The sequence below is a fragment of the Dinoponera quadriceps genome, unplaced genomic scaffold (genome assembly GCF_001313825.1).
Source record: "Dinoponera quadriceps isolate SergipeBrazil2010 unplaced genomic scaffold, ASM131382v1 scaffold3990, whole genome shotgun sequence".
In the NCBI taxonomy this organism is placed as follows: domain Eukaryota; kingdom Metazoa; phylum Arthropoda; class Insecta; order Hymenoptera; family Formicidae; genus Dinoponera; species Dinoponera quadriceps.
This window is the reverse complement of record NW_014557982.1, coordinates 355,544-378,027: the sequence shown is the minus strand read 5'-3', so window position 1 is coordinate 378,027 and position 22,484 is coordinate 355,544. Positions and strand designations below refer to the sequence as shown.

General features: G+C 43.9%; 4 protein-coding genes and 1 non-coding gene across 7 annotated transcripts; 1 reads left to right on the top strand and 4 right to left on the bottom strand.

Annotated features, from left to right (window-relative positions):
• Positions 1 to 3,384: 3,384 nt before the first annotated feature.
• LOC106749557 (protein l(2)37Cc) lies at positions 3,385 to 5,213 on the bottom strand. Its single transcript, XM_014629152.1, has 4 exons — positions 5,123 to 5,213; positions 4,646 to 4,750; positions 4,134 to 4,555; positions 3,385 to 4,041 (listed from the first exon to the last, which is right to left on the bottom strand). Exons 2-4 carry the CDS (start codon positions 4,731 to 4,733, stop codon positions 3,733 to 3,735), a joined length of 819 nt encoding a protein of 272 aa, XP_014484638.1. The 5' UTR covers positions 4,734 to 4,750; positions 5,123 to 5,213; the 3' UTR covers positions 3,385 to 3,732.
• A 415-nt stretch (positions 5,214 to 5,628) lies between these two features.
• Positions 5,629 to 5,702, bottom strand: Trnan-guu. Its single transcript has one exon. It is a non-coding gene; the product is annotated as a tRNA-Asn (tRNA).
• An 801-nt stretch (positions 5,703 to 6,503) lies between these two features.
• Positions 6,504 to 14,587, bottom strand: LOC106749573. Its single transcript, XM_014629194.1, has 16 exons — positions 14,519 to 14,587; positions 14,162 to 14,200; positions 13,082 to 13,377; positions 12,860 to 12,997; positions 12,616 to 12,792; positions 12,364 to 12,506; positions 11,889 to 12,266; positions 11,477 to 11,805; positions 10,719 to 11,338; positions 9,553 to 10,427; positions 9,018 to 9,147; positions 8,702 to 8,938; positions 8,257 to 8,607; positions 7,814 to 8,138; positions 7,166 to 7,460; positions 6,504 to 6,886 (listed from the first exon to the last, which is right to left on the bottom strand). The coding sequence occupies exons 1-16, from the start codon at positions 14,535 to 14,537 to the stop codon at positions 6,700 to 6,702; spliced, it is 4,539 nt and encodes a 1,512-aa protein (XP_014484680.1). The 5' UTR covers positions 14,538 to 14,587; the 3' UTR covers positions 6,504 to 6,699.
• Positions 14,588 to 16,366: 1,779 nt separating this feature from the next.
• LOC106749576 (inosine triphosphate pyrophosphatase) lies at positions 16,367 to 20,032 on the bottom strand. 3 transcript variants are annotated; one of them, XM_014629197.1, is made up of 3 exons: positions 19,907 to 20,032; positions 19,701 to 19,832; positions 16,367 to 18,864 (listed from the first exon to the last, which is right to left on the bottom strand). In XM_014629197.1, the coding sequence occupies exon 3, from the start codon at positions 18,817 to 18,819 to the stop codon at positions 18,253 to 18,255; it is 567 nt and encodes a 188-aa protein (XP_014484683.1). In that variant the 5' UTR covers positions 18,820 to 18,864; positions 19,701 to 19,832; positions 19,907 to 20,032; the 3' UTR covers positions 16,367 to 18,252. The 3 variants fall into 3 exon arrangements, with proteins under 3 accessions (XP_014484683.1, XP_014484684.1, XP_014484682.1); XM_014629198.1 differs by having other exon boundaries at positions 19,701 to 19,790; XM_014629196.1 differs by lacking the exon at positions 19,701 to 19,832.
• A 615-nt stretch (positions 20,033 to 20,647) lies between these two features.
• LOC106749574 (26S proteasome non-ATPase regulatory subunit 7) lies at positions 20,648 to 22,297 on the top strand. The gene is made up of 5 exons (XM_014629195.1): positions 20,648 to 20,887; positions 20,999 to 21,091; positions 21,174 to 21,352; positions 21,439 to 21,642; positions 21,730 to 22,297. The coding sequence occupies exons 1-5, from the start codon at positions 20,713 to 20,715 to the stop codon at positions 22,033 to 22,035; spliced, it is 957 nt and encodes a 318-aa protein (XP_014484681.1). The 5' UTR covers positions 20,648 to 20,712; the 3' UTR covers positions 22,036 to 22,297.
• The last annotated feature ends 187 nt before the right edge of the window (positions 22,298 to 22,484 follow it).

Below are 22,484 nucleotides of genomic sequence, written 5' to 3'. Positions count from 1 at the left end.
TTATACGCGGCTAAATCTTGAAACAATCTCCTTCTTACAGTTGGGAACGTGCATTTAGAGACAATTTCTACTCTTTCTCGCTTGAACGAAGCAATTGAGTTTAGGATCATAACATCAATCACTTTTGCTTTATGGCAGGTGGAATGGCTGCTGCCTCGGTCTTCTGACTCTCTCTCTCTCTCTCACTCTCTGACATCTCGATATCGGTCGATCTTGTTGAATGTTATATTTTTTATTTTTCATTTTCTTTTAATTTTTTCTTTCATATAATTGCTAGCATATTTTATATATTTCAAAGCTAACTCTTTATAAAGCAATTATTTACCACATGAATTATTATCTACCCATCTTTATACGGCTATTATCGTAAGCCGAAAAAAAGCGTTAGATTCAAGTAAGCAATACTCTTTAGTAAATTTTTACTTAGATTAAATAAATTTTACTTGGATAATTTACTTAGGAAATATTTCACTTGATCGAAGAAATGTTACTTGTATGATCCAAGTAAAAATTTGCTAAGGAGTATTGAAGTAATGATTTACTTGAATCTGGCATTTTTTTCTGTGCGTGAAATTATATTTTTTCTTGAATGCGCTTAAGGAGATTGTATCTCAGAGTGCGCAATAACTCCCTCTTTCCCTTTTTCATTTTGGATTCGCGAGATCGTGAGGACGCGAGGAGGCAAGAGTCTCGAGGATAAAAACTCACCCTTTTGGATGCGGGATCTATGGGAGCCGGGGAGAAGGACCGGGACGGCCTCGGGCGGTTTGTCTCGGAGGAAGGCCGTCGGCATATGCGGCTCGCGTGCATCGGCGCGACCATAGGATCCACGAGGTAACAGGTGCAGATGCGGAGGAAGCCCGATCGTTAGCCCGACAGCCCGCGGTGCATGTGTGCCTATTATGATTTCTTTCGTAATTAGTCTCTCTCTCTCGCTCCCGTGTCTCGAGATACGTGTATTCGGGCGTACCTAACATTTGTTTCGTTGTATGCGCGCGGCTCCCGGTAACATGTGCTACCACCGTGGTCGTCCTCTGGTACGGCTAGCTGTCGATGGGCCCTCCTCGACTCTCTTACGAGCGAGGATACGGCGGCGGTTGACAACGCGACTTTCTGCGCCCCGCCTTCTCCGCGCGGAATGATCCTTCGAAGGAGAATGCGTCGTTTGAATAAATTTCAGCGGAAAAGTGGAGACGGACGCAACGATCATCGCGACAAGTTGAACAAACGAGCGATGCGCTAATCGGCGTTTCATCAATCATCGACGCTTCGCACAAATCATCTCGCGCTGTTGTCGCTCGTGTCACACGACGTTCCGACGTCGAAGCGCGCGTGTAAGTCCATCAGGGTGGAAATCATTCGGGCGTAACGTCTCGCCTCGCGAAACGTCCTGCATTCGTCCTGAAATCGTCTTAGCGGTGTCCCATATTCCGATCCATCTTGAAGCAAAGTTGCAGCTTCGCGCGCGACATAACGAGACAGCGTCGGGCTTACCTCGTCGTCGTGAATATTTCGACCGACCGATTGATCGATCGACGAGCGGTCGGTCGACGCGGCGGAGCTCCAAGATGGACCGGGTTCTTCGTCGTGTCTACCTTATGCGAGTATATACCTGCATATACATAGAGTTCGTGCACATGTATACACGCGCGTATACATATATACGTATGAAGCCAAATGTATGTATATACACTGGAGAAAGCGTCTTGGCGAGGGATTTCGCAGAGGGTTGGCTGTTTGCGCCTCTCGACAAATAAGGGGAAGTCGTTATCCCGTGGATGGGAGGAGTAATTAACTGCTTCTACCTCCTTTCTGTCCGCTTCACCTCCCTCCCAGCATCCCCCCTTTCCGGCTTCGGCTTCTACTCGAAGGAACAGACTTAAGGAGGCCCGCTTAGGCTTTCACGGGGTCGTGTCTTCATTATTCACGCTAATCTGCTTTCGCCTCGTGCTGCTGCCACCGCAAACCCTCCTTGGTGCTCTCTCGTCCTGTTTCTCTCTCTCTCTCTCTCTCTCCCTCCCTCTTTCTCGTTCTCACTCGCGTCTGTCTATCTCATAGAGGGAGAGAGAAAGAAAGTGTGCTTTGCGGAAATTATATTATATTATTATAGTAAACGCAAATTGTGAAACGAATGGCACGTGCTGGATGATGATACGCGTCCGGTGTCCTCGGACTTGATAAAATCGCACGAGATTTTACGCGGAAGTAAAGTTGATACCTGATCCTACCGGGCATTACACAATTTACTCAAACATTCTTCAAACAAAATATTAACATGTTTAAATGCGTTAACATTTTTTTAAAGAATTTTAAAATGAATTTTAACGCTCATACGATAACGGTTATCTCATGGACTAAATATCAACTTTATTTGTTATTGTTTGGAGCCAGATCTAAATTTCTTTACTGCGAACATTACAATCTAGCATGTTAACTACGTATAACATATGCACGCAGATTCAAATATTCCCAAATTAGTTTACAACATATAAAATAAAATATCGCGTGTGAGTATCGCAAAATGACGTATCGTTGAAAAATATTCGATCGTTTACAAAAAGTCGGAAAGCATCAAGTTGCTGGAATTCGAAAAATAAAAAGACAAGAGAAGCGCGCTCGTTAATTATCCGTTGTCCTGGTAGATCTGTAATGAATCTGTCGGGATATTAATCGATAACCCGGTAACCGGAACACGTGTAAGTGCAACCAACATCACCGTGTATATTTTACATTTTTACCGCGGACCACCAAGGTACACGGGCGCCCTGCGGTGCTCGCCAAATTATGATGAATTGTTTTCTCTATTAACAGTCTGTGCCGACAGAGGCGAGACGCGGGCACCCCGACCGAGATAATCTTCCACCAATTTCGACTTCCTCGATTGATCATGGCAGTTCAACGAACGGCTCATCCGAACGACCAGTCCGGAACGAACGAGCCAAATCATCTTTCTATCCGAAGGAACTTTCTCTTTATCACGCATTTAAAAATGACAATGTCGAACTTGGTTTAGCGATAGAAAATTGGTCTTTCTTCATTTCAATCTAATTTTGCCGCAAATTACTGCAGTAATCTATTAATAATTATAAACAGGACGAATGGAAGAATAAAGTAATAATGTCTACTCGTACAAACTCCATACTAGAAGAAACAATGTTTGAATCAACTACATAAGATTAACTATTAGAAAAATGATCAATTATACAAAATACAGTCGTAAATACAGTCTGCACCTTTGCATAGAGTTCGCTATGTATGCATGTTCGATATACTTCTGCTCGCTGGTCCATGCGACCATCCAACTGAAATAACAATTGTTCAAGACAAAGACTCCTGTTCCTTATATAATCGTACGAAGTAAAGGCATTTGTTTTATTGTTTGAATTAAGTTTGCATCGTATTATATTTGTCGTTGATATAGTATCACTGAGATATTGGTCTACACCCAGCAGTAATGTTATTGTAAAAATAGGCGTCAAGCACTTGGGATTAAACTATTTAATGTAGAAATGCCTCCAAGCTAAAGGGAATAGGAAACATGTGTACTTCTAAAATGAGGCAGACACATGGCTGAAAACGTAAGTGTTATGAAATACTATGTATTCCTGCTATGCAACACTTTCAGGGAAATTTCTGCCGCATGCCCTTTTTTACATTCTATTACAGCATCATACTCTTCACGATGTAAATGCACAATTTAAGTCAAGAACACACTGTACCAGTTTTTGTATTTTACTGCGGCAAATTGAGCAGCACATTTTGGCCTGGCGGTAGGTACGCCACTTGTCGCGACTTGGACAAGTTGTGCGCAATGTCTTCTGCAGCTTCGATTCTCCTGAGCTCGACGAGACCTTCTCCCGCCTCAGCGAGAGACTTTGCTAACAAACTCGCAGCCTGTGCATCACCCTCAGCGCTGATAACAGCTGCTTTCTTCTGTTGCTCAGCCTTTTCTACCAGGAAACGAGCCTTCTCAGCTTCTTGCTGCGCCACTTGCTTCAATTCCACAGCTTGAGTAAACTCTTTACCAAATGTCAAGTGTGTCTGAAAGAATTTCAAAATTAATTATCAAAGTGTACGCAAGCCATTTGAAATCTACTCGAACATTAACACGAGTGTAATATCAATGTACTTACGATAGAGATATCATCTAGAATGAGGCCGAACTGCGAAGCTCTGTCCATAAGGTCTTCGCTGACCTTTTGAGACACAACCTCTCTTTGAGTGATTAATTCACCAGCATCAAATTGTGCGACAACAGCTTTCAGTACTTCAGTAGTGATAGATGGCAGTACCCTTTCATCATAGTCCACACCAAGGATTGTGTATATCTTAGGTAACGAGTCGGGTACAGGTCTGAAGAGAATACGGAGAGTAATATTTACATTTTGCAAATCTTTGCTTCCTGTAATGACCGGGACATTTCGTGGCCGTGAACGGATGTCGAAGATAATTGGTTTCTGCACCCAAGGAATGAAAAAGTGTGTTCCCTCTCCAACCACGAGATTTTTTATGCCCGCAAATCTGTCAAATATAACAGCTCTATGCCCTCCATCGACTGTAAACCAAGATGACAGTATTAATTTAGGGAAATACAATGTAAAACAGGCCATATATAGATCATATACAGAAAAGGTTTCGGACTTACCGTTGTATAGTGCAGAGTTAAGAACACCACCTGCGAGAGCTACACCTAGACCAAGCTGGCCTATTCGGTTAAAGAATTGGGCTGCCATGTTGAAATGTGTGCTAGCTGCAAAACGCAAAATGTATGTTAAGTGATACAATAGATGATGTAATTCGATACAACAGTGTTACAATTACTTGCTAATGGTCGTGACACTGTTCTAACCTAAAACTTAGTAGCGAATTGCATCTAATGCACGGGATCTCAAGTGCAACTAAATAATATGTATATGTTAACAATTACAAACGCTCTACTACTGCATATTATATTTTTTTTCTAAGCGATAATAAAGTACAGGTCAACCGGTCGATTTGGAAATTTATTTCGCCGATTTCACATTTTCAATGCCGTTCACATTTTCGCATTACATATTGTCATGAGACGAAGCTACGGCTAACGGTTATTGTGCTTTCTAGTAATGGTACAGTCGGCACTTACGTAATATATCGTGGCTTCAGGATTGAAACTGGAATCTTTTTCACCTCGTGCGGCGTTCACGCGGCGACTACGATGATAAGGAGAAAATGGCTACCACAATAATTCGAAAATGGAGCAGATGAAGGCGCCACGGCGGCCAGTGGAACTTCGCGCGGCCATTTTAAAAATCTGGCAACGGTCGGCGACTCACAAAGATGCGTTCAAAGACGCGCAATTGCATTATATCGCAGATAAGCGAATGTATCGCACATTGTTGTAATCGTATTCGTACTTATTGAATTCAAGGTGCAATTATTAAAATATCGCAAAATTGAGATCAATGTCGCCTCGAGTATGTGAGCAAATTTATACTTCGCTCAATAAGATACTCGTTGGGTATCAGCTGAATTTTATATTTGTGCTATTAGGTCAAATTCGTGAAAGGTCATTGCTGAAAATATTATATGGCAGAAACCAACTTTGTTGACGTTGCAATTATAATGTGATGAAAAAGAAAAAAAAGCAGACGCCCCCGGGTGGGCTCGAACCACCAACCTTTCGGTTAACAGCCGAACGCGCTAGCCGATTGCGCCACGGAGGCAACTCGATGGTGGCATGATTTTCTATACTGACATTCGTAACAAAGTATAAAAAATTTTTCTCAAATAATCAACATTTATTTATGGTATTTTGACATCCCCCGACAAATTGTTTTAACGTGTGACGTTAAATATATGAAAATATTCCTCCGATATGAAAAATATTGATTAACAATATCTTTAATTTGATTGATACATTGACAGTTCCACAGTCTCGATAAATATTAAAAAGACGAGATAAATATTGTTTTGATGTTACAATGACATAATACTTTGCATATGAACCCGTTATCTCATCGAGTCCCGCAATGTAATTTTTGCGGAACTATTAAATAGCGTTTTATACGTGTATCAGCGAGCTGTGTCACATTAATGATTGCGGAAAAATGACTCTCTCTCTCTCTCTTCCTCTCAGTACTAGTTTCAGGCAACTCTATGATACGTCCCCAATTAACAATACAAATAATAGGACGAAAAGAACTATAAGATGTAGACTAAAAAAAATACGTACTGCCGAAACAATATCACTTTGTCAAAAATAGGCTATTCTATAACGAAGAAAGGCCTCGCGAGCGCATTCCCGGGCCGTCAAGACTCGAAAAAAGACTCGACGTGTGTCGACAAATGTCGATATTCGCGGTAATGCAGCGACGTATCGACGAGGTTTCGCAACGACGATATTTCGTTACGACTTTCGTTATTTATGCATGAAAAAAATAATAACCGAGCAAGCGGCCGTTATCGAGGATATCCCGAAACGTCTTGCGGGTCGAAGAGGTGCGCGAAAAGCAAATGCACGTGCGTAACTTGAAAAATAAAGGTTTATTGTGCGTAAGTTTCTCTTTCTGCTTCTTCGACATCGCCATTTGGCTGCGTTTCGAATCATCTGACAAAGGTGAGAGTTACGTCGGCAAGTCTAGAAAAGTAGTGGCATTCGTTGGACTTGGCTCTAAACGGGAGGAACGAAGGCCCCCGTGTGGATTCAAATAACGTTAGAATTTAAAGATGTGCGGTGTAGATCTTGGGCATCCTCTCTTTGTGTGTGTCGTCCATGTGTCCGCACACGCCGGTCACGCGACCCTGCAACACGGTCTCCACCATCACGCTTACGCTGTTGGGGGTCCACAGTACCATCACTGGCACGCATTGCGACTGGACTACGAGGTGCTCGTTGTGCATGGTGACCCTATGAAGAAATACGCCTTGTTAGGACGAAACCATAGTGTTTTTAAAAGATCGGAAAAATCCGCTTTCTTTTCCAATTTTCCGGCTGTTCCTTTCGGTTTCTTTCCGCAAATGTTTGGAAAAATTGGGGGGGGGGGGACGGATTTTTCGAACTCTCCACGGATTTTTTCGGTTTCTTTCCGAGCAAAAATTGAAGAGGCGGTTCTTTCTTTTAAACTATAGATAAAACCGTTCGAACTGGCCGACCGGTAGATCGATGGACCATTCGCGAGACACTTACTTGAACGCGTAAGATTTCGGCTCGTCCTCGGGCACCATCACCCCCTTCTCGTGCTGGTCGATCACGTTTCCGTCGACGGTAACAATGTGATTAGGACCGGTCGGCGTGATCTCCATCTCGTGGCCGGCGATGTAGATCTTCACGGCGATCATGTTACCTTGCACGGCCTTCGCGAAGATAGCGTACGTCTGGTCGACGTGATCGCCGGACACGAGGGTCCATTGCTCGGGCACTGTGAATGGAATCACTCCGCTGTCCAAGGTGATCAAGACCTGCGGGTAGACGGTACAGATCTCTGCGGGCAGAAGAGAAGCACAAGCTCGGTTAAGCCGCGTGAACCGTCGCTCATCTTTTCGATAATCAGAGATTCTCTATGAAGAAAAATGTCTGATCACAGGCGATCGAATATAAGCGAGATTTTCTATAGAACAATAAGACGGTCTCTTTTTCTCTCGCATAAAGTCTCACTTTCAATAAAAAAAGAATCTCCGATTATATAGAATATATACGAAATGTGTGAAGAATGTTCTTCGAGACGAAGAACAGAAGGGAAATAATACCTAAGATTTAATTTATGACTCTCGAAATAACCATTGGGTGTTAAAGAGGAAACCGTTTACACCCGGTGCGCCACCGGGGACGACTTACTGGAATTTCCCTGCGTTATTTTGTCCAAAACGCCCGTGGAGAAGTGGGTGTTGTCCATGACGGTGTGCCATCCTGAATGCGGCGTCGTTTTTCCCATGACCATGCCTTCGAAGAGGCGTTGATGCGTGGGAATTTCAAGGTATTCGTATCCCTTGACCGGAGTGATGACGGTTACATTGATGTGCTTCAGGTCGGAGGGGAGCTCGATCATGAACTTCGCGTTGCCGCTTTCGACGCGTTCGGTAAGGTATTTCACGTGCGACAAGTACATAGCGCGGATATAATCGTCGATCCTGGCGAGATGCGTGTACAGGTACACAGGCAACTGAAAGCCACCGAGTTATTTCCGCGATATACACGTGAACGTTGACGCAATAAATTCATGTAATAACGAACGTATATATACACCGAGATTCGTCAGCCATCTTTTTCCTCGTTTTTACCTTCTTGTAGGATACGTTGACGGTATACTTCCTCATGGTTGTGTACAGCACGGTCTCACGGATGCAGTCGGGAGTCTTGGGAATGTGATTTTCCTTCTCTACGAAGTGTGGGTTCGCTATGTCCTTGATGCAATCTCCGTGCACAGTGTCGCGCGCCATTTGGCTCTTCTGTTCCTCCGTCATCTCGCCTTTCACCGCCAAGGTGATCAGCATCTCGTCGCGGACGCATTTGTCTTCATCCGTGTAACCTGCGGTGATGGTCATTTTCGAGTTGGTCTCCACCTTGCTGTTCGTGTTTTTCGGGTGGTAGACTTCCGTCTCCGAATAATTCTTCTGGGCGTCTAAGCAGATCTAGAAAGTAGAGATCGTGTTCGTGATACCCTACCGTTGATCGATTCGGTCGATCGTAAAATTATCGTAATTAAGCCGAAATGATCAGGCGCACCTTGAGCTTCTTCTCCCCCGGCGTTATTCGCGTCAATTGAACCTTGACATTGTTGGACATGTGTCCTTGAGACAGGTCGACATTCACGTTCACGTCCCATGAGCGTACGGACTCGTTCGTGGAAGCCGCTTTAGCATCGAGGGTGCCGCGAATGTTGATCTTGTTCCCGTTAAGAACGTGCATCTTCTCGTGAACGCGATCGAGGTCTTCCATGTTGACTCGTACGTTCAGGTCGACCTACAGAGGAAGGATCATAGGGGAGTTAAGGAAATGGAGATTCTTTCTCTCCGATCTTCGGGAGCCTTCGAGTACTCACATGCGATGTAGGATAGATGATGCTGGGCTCCATCTTTATCATACGTCCGCAGCTTCCCATTTCCGGCGAGATGTAGTCGTAGACCAGTTTCTGGTTGAGGCCCATGAAATATTGCCATATTTTCGAGCCCCTGTCGAGCAAATTAAAATGTGATAATTACACACGCACGATCAATTATTTATTTGAACACGCAGAATATGAAATATGATACGAGTAGGCTGGACGAATTTCTTCCGGGTCCATTAGAGCTTTTACCTTTACGATGGCCCACCCCAATCGTTCAAAATTGAACGAACAATTCGTTATATCCGGATTGTATTTCAATTTACGACAAATCAGATTGATTCTAAAGTTCTTCCCATAACTGACGTTGGTTTTAGCAAAACGGTTTTTTAAATAGAAATATGTCGACAAATAGGATGTGTATTCCATAGGAGAAGACTTTACGGAGTCAACCTATTAGAGTCAAAGAGAAAGACCAAATCGATCATTATCGATACAAGCGGAATGTCACAGCTCGGTACTGGCGACTTACCAGGTGTTCTTGTTCTCCGGAGAAAGCGCGCGCCACCATTCTTCGGTGTCGGTGACCGGCGTGACCTTGCTGTCGCAGTCGAAGATCGATGTGCTGTACCTGAGACCGAAGTCCTTGGAGTCCACGGCGGAGATGTAGTTCTTCTTTTCACCGGTGGTGACGACCGTGTGATGCTGGCAGGTGGTGCAGCATTCCTTGAGCACGTCTTGCTCGTCGTCGGTGATAGTCACTAGGTTCTTGGCGTGGAATCGCATTCCGCTGTGGGACAGCTTGGTGGCCGGTAATCTCGGCATGCTGATCTTGACACTCTTGGCCTCATGGTTGTAACCGAGGTACATCTCCACCGGTAACGCAACGTCCTCGGTCGTGGCTCTGCGTATCGAGTGCCAAACGTCGACGATCGGGTTGTAGACCGACATGGCGTACTCGCCGTGTGTCCACTTGCGCGTGTCGACCTCGATCTTCGTGTTCACGGACGGGCCGTCGATGCGAACGTTGTTCAACCTCAACGACATCAGGAGCGGTATCTTGGTGCTGAGGACCGCCTGCAGACCCATATCGGTGGGTACTTGCATCTCGTAGAAGTAGTGATACGTGATGTCTTGGAAGTTGCCGACAGAATGAGTCACGACGCGATACAGTTCCTGGGTCATCTTGTTGATTTGAGTGTGGTCGTAGTGCTCGGCGAAGACCACACGACCGTGCTGGGTGATGCAGATGTCGACGTGGATGTTTTTCTTAGTCGGCATGTCATGCGCGGCGCGGCTCAGGATATTCTGTACGTTCTTGTTGGAGAGATGCTCGATTTTCGTGCCCATCAGCTCTTTCTTCACGATCTTCATGATCTCGTCCATGCCGTAGACGCTCCAGTAAATCTAGAAGGAATCCGTCAAAGTGCAATGCTACCTACTTACGCCATTCTTTCCGTGTTCTGCATAAAGATTTGATTATATACCCATATAAAAAGAGAAATTGAATATTTCTACTTCAATTCAATTTAACAACGTTTTATGTACTTATATATCACGTAATTTGATATATTTCTATTTCTAATTAAACATAAAATTATAAATATAAAGATAAAAATACATTGCACACTTTTGTGGGTGTCGTTGATATTTCGTGTGCCGAAAGTTTCACGTTAAAAGTGTACTTTCAATACTCACGCCAATCTTGTCGGTGGGTCTGCGAGCGATCGATGTGTAAAGTTCGACATATCCGGCGTGCGGCAATCCAGTCAACTCTTCCAAGATCAACGCGTTATTCCAAGATACGCCGTGTTCATATACAGGGTCGACATAATCGTAGAAATGCTTGGACGACAGTTGGGTGGTAATCGGCCTGATTCTCGTATAACGTATGAACTTCCTGGCCATTTCGCGAATCGGCCTGAGACAAGGGTCCACGGAATTGGCGAGACCCTTCAGCGTGGTGAGGTGGTAGTTGTACAGATGATTGTTCTGTTCGTAGACCATGAGCCAGTAGATGTTCATCAGTCGTTGCGTGTTCGGCAGCTGGCTCATCAAAACGTCATAGGCCGTGATCCTGATGGAGAGCGCTTGGGTGGTATCAGCAAGGATAGGCCACAGCAGAATGTGGGTGTACTCGACCTTGTTGGCGACGGCCTTCTTGATGGCCCAGATGGCCTGTACACGAATGTGATGCGGGTGTTCGGACACCATAATCTCGCCCTTGATGATTGGCTCCAAGAGCTTCTCGATGTTGCCCACTTGGACGTTCTTGATCGCCATTAGATAGACTATCTTCATATCGTACGACTGGTCGTCTGGAACATCCCGAAAATCGGGAAACGGTTAAGCCGACCCAGGACAAACTGACTGAATCGGTAAGATTCGCTTTAGGAAGGTAAATCCTAAGCGAATCCCGGAACTTCATAATCCATTTGGAGTTCCATTCGACTTACTCTTGACATGGTCGAAGAAACGATGAAGATATCTGTTGAGCAGAGGGTTGACAGTTTCGTTGGATTGGTGCACGAACGTTTTATAAATCAAGGTGGAGAAGCAGAGGATGCTGGCCTTGTGGACTTGCGGCGACACGACGTTGCCCAATTTCAGCAGGTCTTCCATCTCCAAGAGCAGTCTCTCGGACGGCACCTTAACGTGCATCGGCAGTTTCGTCAGCATCGCCATGGCGGTATTATCGGTCACCTTGTGCTTGCGGACGACGTTTCGCGTGAAGTGGCAGGCGGCGGTGGTGCCCACAGTCGGGATCATTTGCAAGAAGATGTTCCTTTGAAATCATAACGAATCGTTAATTCAACTTGGCCAACGTTAATAGTCGACTTTGTCGGTTTACGGAACGATCGCACTCACTTCATCGTGATTTCCTTAGGTGTCTTCGGGTCTTGAATGGCGTTGAAGACCTGCTCCAACGAACCCAGATCCATGTAGCTCATGGTGTGCTGCAGTCGGTTGATAGTTTGCCCATGCTTCCAGTCGGGCTCTTTGGCCTCCAAGTGGTTCTCGTCGAGGTAATCGGCAGCTTCGGCCAATATCTTCTTGAGTTTCGGGATGAGCACGTCCAATTTGACGATGTGCCGGCCGTGAGTGAGATCCTCCGCGGCATGGATAGCGTAATTTCCCACGGGCTTGTTGAAGGTGATGTCGCGCACCAGAGGCACGTTCTGGAAGTTCACGACTGGCAAATGGATCTCGGTCGACGGCACTACGTTGTCCAAGCTCAAGGTAGTGCTAAAGTAAAGAAGTGAACAGGATAGCATCACGGTATGAAATCTGTGCAAGCATCTGTGAAATCTTATGGAGTATACGATCATCATCGAGGTCATACTTGGTCATGAGATAGTGAGCTTCAGATCGAGCGTTGTAGGGGAAGTAACTGATGACCGAGTGGGCGACCATGTTCCTGATGAAAATTCCATTCTCATGTGATTCGATCTCGAAGACTCTTTTGGCGGAGGTGGTCATGTCGTCCTATCGATAAGCAAAGTACTGTTGATCGAGAGATACGATTCGAGCGCGGAAAGATATAAAACGTGAAACACGAGAAGCCTAATCTCGAGATGGCGCGATCGAAATTTACCACCGACTCCACGTGACATTTCTCGCAATCGGTGAGATCGAAGACGCGCTGGACGAAGTGGCTACAGTTCTTGACATCGTGCAGCTTCGTGACGACGAAGACGTTGCTGGTCTCCGACCGCTCCGGGACTTTCGGCTGAACGTTGTAGGCGACGTGGCAGGTGCCATGGATGGTGTTCTAGTGGTAACAACCAAAGAGAACATTAGAAATGTTTCGTTGGATGTTCCCATCAGTCGTTACCTACCTCAGTCTTGACGAAAGCGTGCGACGACTTTATCGGGGTCGGCAGGTGGGACAGGTCTAGCTGCATCATCGAGGCGATACCCTGCTTGATGTTCCGCGACCAACCGCTCTCGGTTTCCGACACTTTGATGCCCACGAACTGAATTGAATCGACGATCAAATGACAAATATTCCTCGCGCAAGCGATTCTTAGTTCTCGTGATCTGGTTCATCGTGTCTTTACCTTGCCGGTCTCGTCGTAGACGATCAAGAACGGCTCTTGGATCTGTTGCGCGGCTTCCCCGAGCTCGCGAACCATCTCGACCGGTTGATGACGCACGACCCCATTGTGCATGCCGTATTTCACGTCTTGAAATTTGACGTAGTAGGCATGATTCAAAGTCGGGTCGCTGACGTCCTTCTTTACGTGAAGCTGTCCGCTGAGAGCGAATTGCGAGTTGTATTGTGCCGGCTCGATAAGCCCGGCTTTCACGTAGGCATAGTAGTTGTAAATCACCGTTTTTTCAACGGGGTAGTGCACTGGAACGGAAGATTTTCGCGTGTGACGACCGACAGACTGATCTGAACCCCGCGGAGTAATATTTACGTTTATGCTCCTCGATATGTTAATTATTTATCAATCACGGCAAACGGCATTCCGTCGATTGCCACACGGAGACAAATATTTCGTTGGCACAGCAACATTTGTCAGTTATTATAGTAGCGACTAAAAAATTTATTACATGGAAAAAATTATCTTGCTGTTGAGGCCAAACGTCGTTACGACAGTGATAAAGCTTATCATAACATAATTAAAATTTTAGTATAATCAATTTATTTTGTTGTCCGTATATCCAGCAAATAGCAATTAATATTCTTAACAAATCTTTTTGCCGTCCACGTAATAACTGATGAATTTACCGTGCCGGTAAAAAGTGGTTCTCCGTAAAAGTATTACGAATCGCGCGGGATGTCAGCTGAATTTATACATTCGATTGATTTCAAGAACTTTATATTCTGTCACATTACCGCATTACATGCAATCACGCAACGGATGTCCGATCCGCGGCGCAGTAGATTGATGAGCAGAATTGATTAAAGGCCCCTTCAGAAAAACGATCTTAATATTTCCGGCCTTGACATACGCATTGATTTTCCGGAAGAGAGAGAAACGCGTCGCGTATAACATAAAGTGATAAAATAAAATCTCCCGATGCTTATAAATGACGTAGCTTCTAAGAGAAAGATTCGAGTGAAAAATCGAATAACAAAATCGCAAAATCCCTCCCGATGTTTCATAAAATTTAAACGAGACACAACTCACCCGGCACCGCATACACGGCCGTTAGGCACAGGAGCAACACTGAAAACATAATTTATATAATGCGTTAGGTAAAAATACGTAATACATATGTAAAAAAATTAAAAATGTAAAGAGTAAAATAAATAAAGCTGAGAAACTTGCGAGGAAACTCATTTTGACAGTCGGCTGTCAACGTTCGTAAGAGTACTCTCCGCGATCCTCTTTCTTTCCTGCGGAAAAAACCGAGAGAGAGAGAGAGAGAGAGAGCAAATTATTACACCGTTCGGCACGTTTCGCAAGAATTTTAAGATCGAGGATCAAGAAGAATCGCGAACGGGCACTTTCCGTCATCGGGAAGACCGGGTCCGAGTGACTTACCGTTAAGGGCATTCATCATAGCGTGACCCCTGAAGCAAGACTGGTGGCGTTCGCAAGCCACTGCGGCTTTTATAGGATGAAGCTCTCGTAATTGTCGTCAAAAGGCAAAAATGTAGACAAGAGCCCGATAACCCCGAAAAGCAAGTATGTTACACACCAGAGGAAGAGCGAAAGAGAGAGAGAGAGAGAGCGAGAGAGGGCGAGAGGGAGAGAGAAAGTAAGACTACTCGGTATAATCAAAAGAGATAACCCCTTTCGGGCATCGGGTGTCGACGCGACGCTGTCGCGCTTTTTAACGTTTACCAACGCACGCGCGCATTTTATTGAAAATAATTGTCCGTATCCGACGGAGCGCGTCGCTGGTACTGCGGAGGACAATCACGCGCGGGCGCTTCACCGCACCGTTCCTCCGCGCTGTTTCGTGGAAAAATTTCGCGTCTTTTCAACGATCCTTCGTGATTTGTCTCCTCAGGCGAGACACGCGTCCGTCTATTTTCCAAATCTTATCTGCGTTCGGCACGCACATACACCATGCATAGCCGCTCTCCGTGATTCATATGTACCGGAAGAGCTCGAGTGTCGAGCGTTCCTCAGATGCGACTGCGATCTGGAGAGCGTCGCATCGGCGATCATGAGATAATCACACGGGCCTGTACCGCCGGATGAGAGGCGTTTTGCAAAGAGAACGTCACTCGACTTCGCGAGGATACTGATGAGGCGTGAATAGCCCGGATGAAAGCGAAGAAGAGATTGCGAGAGAGAAAAGAAAGAGAGAATGAGAGGGAGAGACAGAATGGGAGAAAAGGGACGGAGAAAACGATGTTTATCAACGACGATGCGAATACATAAGCGAGCGTTTATTAATCTTAGACGTTGAGTTATTATTAGGAAAGAAACGTAATAGCAACGTCACATAGATGCGTAAAACAGGCGTTGAAACTGTCGCTGTTTGGTCGCCGGGCGAGAAGAGCGAGAAGATTCGCGGAAAGGCGTTGGATTTCGCGTCGCGGTGGATAATCGCGATCCGGTGAATTTTTCGTTTATCACCGGTTATCGGAGTACAAACACATCGTCCTGCAACTCGACATTCTTTGTTGCAGCCGGCTGCTTTCTTCACGTCTAAATAATACGGACGTGTGCGCGAACACGCACGGGGAGAAATCATTTTGCCGTTGCATCGGAACCGCGTCGTTGCTCCTGCATATTCGTCGTGGCAGCGGTAAAATTTAGTTGACACAACCGAATCAACGAATTATTCGTAATTAAAGCAGAAACAGTTTTCTCGCCAGAATAGAAGATATATTGCCTAGCGATTTTGTCTTTAGGACACGTTAATTTGCTGTCAGAACAAAATAGTGTTTTCCTACAGTTACCAATTGTTTTCCCGGTAAAATAATTCGTAGATTCAGCAAAATAATCCAGCGAAGAACGATTGGTATTTTTATGCAACTTAACAACCTTGTTTTCGGTGTCCATATAATAATTGACAGACTTTGTTGCAACAACATAAAATTTTCCGTGTCAGCAAATTATTTCTGTCCTCCGCGATAATCGCACGAACGAGTGCGAGCGCGAGGGTCAACAACTTTTCTTCTCGTGCGAGCGATCAAATAAATTGAATAATCATCGGCGAGGCTTGATAATGCGAGGAAAACCGAAAACCGAAAAACGATCGCGCGTGTTTACCGATGATTTCGCGCAATCGCGACGATTTTGCGCTGAAATTTATCTGTCGTTTCACGATGCGCTCTAGCCAGTCATCGTTGCGGAGAAAGGCAAAGAGATCGTGTCCTCAGATCCGGCGTAAAATGACACGGCGAAGGAGAAACGAGAAATAATCATGTTCGGTTGATGAAAAAGTTCGTTTCTTTAATTGGAATGCGCACTTTTTAATCAGAATGTATACATATATAACATTTATTTATTTAAAAATACGTTCAATCAATTAAATGTGCGCCGTTTTGTCCGACAACCTGTCATCTTTCCGGTAGTTCCGTGATCCTGCGCCCGTAAGTATTCCAGGATTTCCGAACGAAGAAAAGAACGGAACGAATTTTTTTGCATCAACTCAATGATCGGTCGATAAGAGCCGAACGCTAATTTGGCTGAGTGGGTGTGCGCACGGAGAAAAGTAACTTTACCGTTGTAGCGAAACTAAAATTCTGCTGAGTGAATTTGCCCTTAGGACACCTTAGGTATTTACCTAACATTTATCAATTTGTCCTTGCGGTAAAATAATTTGCAGATTCAGCAAAATAATCCGGCGATTAGCAAGTTATTACTAACAAATCGTTTTACTTATCACGATTGCTAATAACCGATAAGTTTCGTAGCGACAGCGTAAAATTTGCTACGGCAGCGAACAATTTTCTTCTCCGTGTGCTTTACAAATGAATAAAATGAGATAAAATTTGGCGAGTTCTTTGATGAAGAAAAGATTAAATCAAATTTCGAGGATCCTTTGATCAAAGTTAGCAGGCGACGCGGCGTCACGCCTCGTTACATTAATCCTCCTCGATCCACCTTTCTCCCTCAAGCTCATTCTTACCCGCCGTGCTACCGTTTACACAACGCGCGCGTATAATCGCGCCATTAGTGAATAAAAGCAATCGAAAGCGGCGCGATGATTCCGGCGCGGATGCTATTATTGTGATGCATGATTTACTGTTTTAATTACCCAGTGCTCGCGCACGGAGAGGTATCGGTATTCGCGCGATTAACAATATCGTCCACCGGGCGATTACAATGTAGATGGTCACACTTGCCGATTTGTTGCATCACACACGTAAGATTCCGCGCGGGACGCAGAATCGTGGCGGGTCTTCTCGCGTGACCGATCGGAATTAACGTTATCAGATCACGAAGCGCGCGACGTGTCGCGTTGACATCAAGATCGCAGTTCTGGCTAATAGTACCGGATGTTAGTTTCGCGCGCAACCGAGGCTACCCGACTGTAATGATACATCGCTGAGGCGAGTGTTGCAAACTGAAATACGTGCGTTATTTTCGACCGCGAGAATCACCTTTGATAAATTGAACGGGTATCGAGCGTTAACATTATAGGTCAGAGAACAAGTTATAACATGAAGACAAAACAACGACACACGCTCGTCGTGCTCGATTAAAAATTGATAATACATTTACGCGCGCGTACACACACATGCGCAAAGTCAATAATCCTGATTAGAGTTATTTCAGGTTTGGTTATTATTAAATGTCCCGGTATTTTGCCTAAAAATTTCAATGTGAACGCGAGTGGATAATTATGGTCCAGCGAAATGGCAATGCAAAGTTTTAAGTAACTTTTCATGGAGGCACGTACGGGTGAGGTGAGCGAAGTGCTCGGTCAAACGGGAGCGACTGTTTGCGGTTCCAATAACTGTCTGCATAATACATTCCGGATAGAGTTTCACGAAGAAAAGAAACTGAATATTTTGCACTGCTAAATAATCGAAACGTTTCGTATAAAAACTAATATTCCTCATTCATTTGTTACGTCGTAGTTTTTGTTGCCTAATCGATTTTTATCTTTAAAGAACCTTTTCAAAAAATATCTTAAGATCAGCCACAATTGTATAAGGAAATCAAGTAGCGCTTTTCCTTGTTTTCTTCTTTTCCTTCAGAGTGATACGTTCTCAGCGAAGGAGAAATTCGAGGAAGACAACAAGGAAAAAACATCGAAGAAAATAGTGAAGGGAAAGTCGATAACTTTTATTGTATCGACATACGATAAGTTAAATCTCGTTTAAAAAGTAATTCTTCAGCTTCTCCAGCGCTTGGCTGCGATGAGAGATCTTGTTCTTCTCCTCCTTCGGCAACTCCGCGTAGGTCTTGTCCATGTCCAACGGCTGGAAGCACGGGTCCCAGCCGAAGTCCCTGGGACCTCGTGGACTCACGATGTTGCCCTGGGTCCGACCTTGGAATAGGAGAACCGTAGCGTCAGCCTCGCCGGAGCAATAGGCGAACGTGCATACCGCCTCCGCCGATTTATCTTGCCATCCGTCCAACATTTTGTGAAGACCTTCGGGGCCCAATTTCTCGAGGAACCATTTGATGTACGGCCCCGGAAGACCCTTGAGCGCGTTGAAGCAGAGACATGTGTCCTCAATAATCACCGGACCCTTCACGATTTTCACTGCGGCTCGACATTTGTCCCGACATATGTTCTCTATTTCGCCCTGATATTCCGGTAGGTCAATCTTCCTGCTCGTGATCTGATGAGGAAAGTTCTTGCCCAATATGGCGATGAATTCCTCCAGCTTCTTCGCGTTACCCGTCACGAACACTATAGGCTTGGACATAATTTCCTGTCTCGCTCTTCCCTCTTTTCCTTTCCTTCTCTTTACCTGCAACAAAAAGGAAACGCTTTCTTTGACCCAGAATATGTCAAAGGTGACGTATATCGTTTCATCGCGCAAACTTGCCGGTCAGTCTGCGTAACTGGGAAAACTCGTTTTCACGCGACCGATAGATGTAACTGCGATGTTAGCTTATCACAAAGATAATAAAAATAATTAACACCCTCGTGCTCTTTGTAACTCGAAGTGTGAAAAATTATTCTGTAATTGGGAAGTCCATGATAAGAAGAGGATTTATTTATTATAATATTGTTATGTCGGGCCGCGGCTCTCCAAACAACACATATGTCACAAAACGCCTCAAAGACATCTTTTAGATGTCTTATCGTCTAAAAGATGTCTTTACGACGTCTCAAAGCGTCTTAAATATCTTAAATATCTTAAATAGATAACTATTCTTAATTTATTAATCTCTGGCAGCGAAGACACGCGATTAAATGTCATGATATTATAAAAAGTTAACGTTTTCATTCTACTGGCTGTATTGAGCCCGTAAATCAATTCGTTGCTTCCTTTTCGCAAAATTAAAAAAATGTCAAGTATGTATGTTGCGTGTATAGACGTTACTTTCAGTATTTTTAAAAACCAAGTCTACTAATCTTTAATTTTAATTCCGCTCATTTTTATCGTCATATTTATATTTGTATTCAGCGCATCAGAATGACCAAAAAGGTATCCGTTTCTATTTCCAGAATATTTTCCGTGTTACCTAATATGCAATAAATAACATGCATTTTCCTTGTACCTATTTCTTCAGTTTCGCGCATTTTTAGTTACCGTCAAGTTGGCAACATTCGGGTTATCATCACTTGAGAAAGTCGTACTTGTGTGTTTGTGTGTTGGAAGCGTGACGAATAGCGCGAAATAGAGGGCTCTTCTTGTCCGCCTCAGTCAATAGCAAAGAACAGAGTGGTCTAGTAGCGACGCACACAGTGGATTCCGATATGATTAGATTTCTGTTGTGATATATTGTGTTTCGTAAGAATGAAAACATGAGATTTTCCGAATAACAGAATATTATCAGATATACCTTTGATACTCGTTAACAATGTAATAACCCTTGCGAATAAATTGCACTAAAACTCGCGAATGCTCCTAACCAACAAAACTCCTAATCACTCCTAACCAACAAAATTGAAACGACAATGCCGACAACATTGATTCTTAGTCATGATTGCCAATTTCACTCTGCTAAATCGGAATAGCTATATTTGTTACATTTACTAGAGACCTATTTACTAGGGAACGACAGTAGCGACTTACGGTAGAAATTTTGTAACTACACTCTGACATATTATTCTAGGCTGCGTTCGGAAACGTCACACTGAGGATTGAGTACCTTTTAATTGATCGATCAGGACAAAAAACTAAAATTTTTTTACCACGATTAGTTAATTTTCCCTAAGAGTTGCAACTGCAAAACTCAAAACTGATAATTGTTAATCAATCATTACGTCGACTTATGAGTTCTTGAATTGTTGTTGGCGATACTTAGATCGGTGTTCATAGTCAAATCTTACATTTAAGACCGTCTTGAGTTTATCTTCAGATGCTCTACGGTCCATTTCATTGGCTACACAACATCTGAAGATATATTTAAGACGGTCTTATTATAAGATCTGACTATAAATATTGGCTTCAAGTTTAATCGACCAATTAGCTTAAGTGGAGTTAGTGAGACCGGCTCAGATTGGCTCATCTCTCTCTAGAGGGCCTTTAAATTTGGTACATACACATGCCGTTCTTATCATCTTCGAATAACCGCGATTAGTTGCGGTGCTTCGCGCAGAGGTTCATCGTCGTGTGTCGTTCAAGTCCATTTGAGTTTACCCAAAAATGCCGAGTCAAGAAGTCGTGACAACGAAAGTTGTGGTGCACCCGCTGGTGCTGTTGAGTGTGGTGGACCATTTTAATCGTATGGGAAAAATCGGAAACCAAAAAAGAGTGGTTGGTGTCCTTTTGGGCTGTTGGCGGGCTAAGGGTATCTTGGATGTGTCAAACAGCTTTGCAGGTTAGGACTCATTTACAAAGAAACCCGAATGTTTTTTTTCCGAAAAACGTTTGCAACGTTTATAATAATGTTAAGCTCGTGGCGCTGAAAAGGTAAACCTTGATGTTTCAGTACCTTTCGACGAGGATGACAAGGATAAGAGTGTGTGGTTCTTGGACCATGATTACCTCGAAAACATGTATGGAATGTTCAAGAAAGTTAATGGTAAACATTTGCGGACAATTAGTGCGCAAGTTCTACAAGATGGAGTGAAAATTTTAATCGTTATACTTTGTTGCCTCCTTAGCTCGTGAGAAGGTAGTGGGTTGGTATCATACCGGGCCCAAATTACATCAAAATGATGTTGCCATTAATGAACTGATAAGAAGATACTGTCCCAATTCAGTTCTGGTCATCATTGATGCCAAACCAAAGGACCTTGGTCTTCCTACAGAGGCATATCAAGCAGTTGAAGAAGTACATGATGTGAGTTCATATATACATTACTTAAAATGTGTACCACAAAGGCATATATATACATAATTCGTACGATAAAAATTTTACGTACACAGGATGGCTCCCCAACCTCCAAAACTTTTGAGCATATTCCTAGTGAAATTGGAGCCGAGGAAGCCGAAGAAGTCGGAGTAGAGCATTTACTGAGAGATATCAAAGATACCACAGTTGGTACATTAAGTCAAAGAATCACGAACCAGCTGCTCGGTTTGAAAGGTCTTCACGAGCAGATCCGGGAAATTAGAGATTACCTGCTTCAGGTAGACGTCTCTTACTGTGCTTTACACCGTAGCTGCTTCAGTTCTTCGTTAATTGCGGATCGCTAAAACGAACTTATTTCTTGACAGGTTGGCAGCGGCAAGTTACCGATAAATCATCAAATCGTTTATCAGCTTCAGGATATATTTAATTTGCTGCCGGATATGACCCAAAGCACCTTTGTCGATTCGCTATATGTAAAAACGAACGATCAAATGTTAGTTGTATATCTAGCAGCTCTCGTTAGGTCCATAGTGGCGTTACACAATTTAATTAACAATAAGTTGACCAATCGCGACGCTGAGAAGAAGGAGACGGATAAGAAGGAAACGAAGAAGGAAGAGAAGAAGGAAGAGGAGAAGAAAGAGGAGAAGGCGAAAACCAAGAGCCAGTGATCGGAGTACCTCTGAACCCGCTTAATTGCGCGATTGATCGAGACTGTTAAAGTTGAGAACGTATTATTGAATCCGCGTGTAATAGTCGAGCCTGTCTACGATTTGTAAATTAAATACAGAAGATCTTTTGTAGATTAAATACAGAAAATCGTACTCCATTTATAAACAACGATACTTGAAGTATGTATCACGTTCAATTGCAAACTGGCTCCCAAACTGATTCCGAGAATCCGTGAGGATATCTTCGATTAGACGCGAAAGGGAAATCGAAAAACGATAGATTCGGTATAAATTGAGTCCTTTGAGTGTGATAAGTGGTAATACATGTATCGCGTGAGAGATTTAGGATTAAGACATTTTTACAGACCATCATTGTAACTATTACAATATTTTCAGCGTTTTAATTGTAACAATCCGTTATATATATATATATATATATATATATATAA

What these genes read in the sequence shown, in the direction of transcription:
- LOC106749557 (XM_014629152.1), bottom strand. Translation starts at nt 4,733, where the DNA reads ATGGCAGCCCAATTCTTTAACCGAATAGGCCAGCTTGGTCTAGGTGTA. An exon ending in TAACTCTGCACTATACAACG is followed by an intron (nt 4,556 to 4,645) that starts GTAAGTCCGAAA and finishes CTTGGTTTACAG; the next exon opens with TCGATGGAGGGCATAGAGCT. An exon ending in TTCTAGATGATATCTCTATC is followed by an intron (nt 4,042 to 4,133) that starts GTAAGTACATTG and finishes AAATTCTTTCAG; the next exon opens with ACACACTTGACATTTGGTAA.
- LOC106749573 (XM_014629194.1), bottom strand. An exon ending in AATGTCACGTGGAGTCGGTG is followed by an intron (nt 12,507 to 12,615) that starts GTAAATTTCGAT and finishes GCTTATCGATAG; the next exon opens with GACGACATGACCACCTCCGC. An exon ending in TCATCTATCCTACATCGCAT is followed by an intron (nt 8,939 to 9,017) that starts GTGAGTACTCGA and finishes CTTCCTCTGTAG; the next exon opens with GTCGACCTGAACGTACGAGT.
- LOC106749576 (XM_014629197.1), bottom strand. Translation starts at nt 18,819, where the DNA reads ATGTCCAAGCCTATAGTGTTCGTGACGGGTAACGCGAAGAAGCTGGAG.
- LOC106749574 (XM_014629195.1), top strand. Translation starts at nt 20,713, where the DNA reads ATGCCGAGTCAAGAAGTCGTGACAACGAAAGTTGTGGTGCACCCGCTG. An exon ending in TGTGTCAAACAGCTTTGCAG is followed by an intron (nt 20,888 to 20,998) that starts GTTAGGACTCAT and finishes TTGATGTTTCAG; the next exon opens with TACCTTTCGACGAGGATGAC. An exon ending in AATGTTCAAGAAAGTTAATG is followed by an intron (nt 21,092 to 21,173) that starts GTAAACATTTGC and finishes TTGCCTCCTTAG; the next exon opens with CTCGTGAGAAGGTAGTGGGT.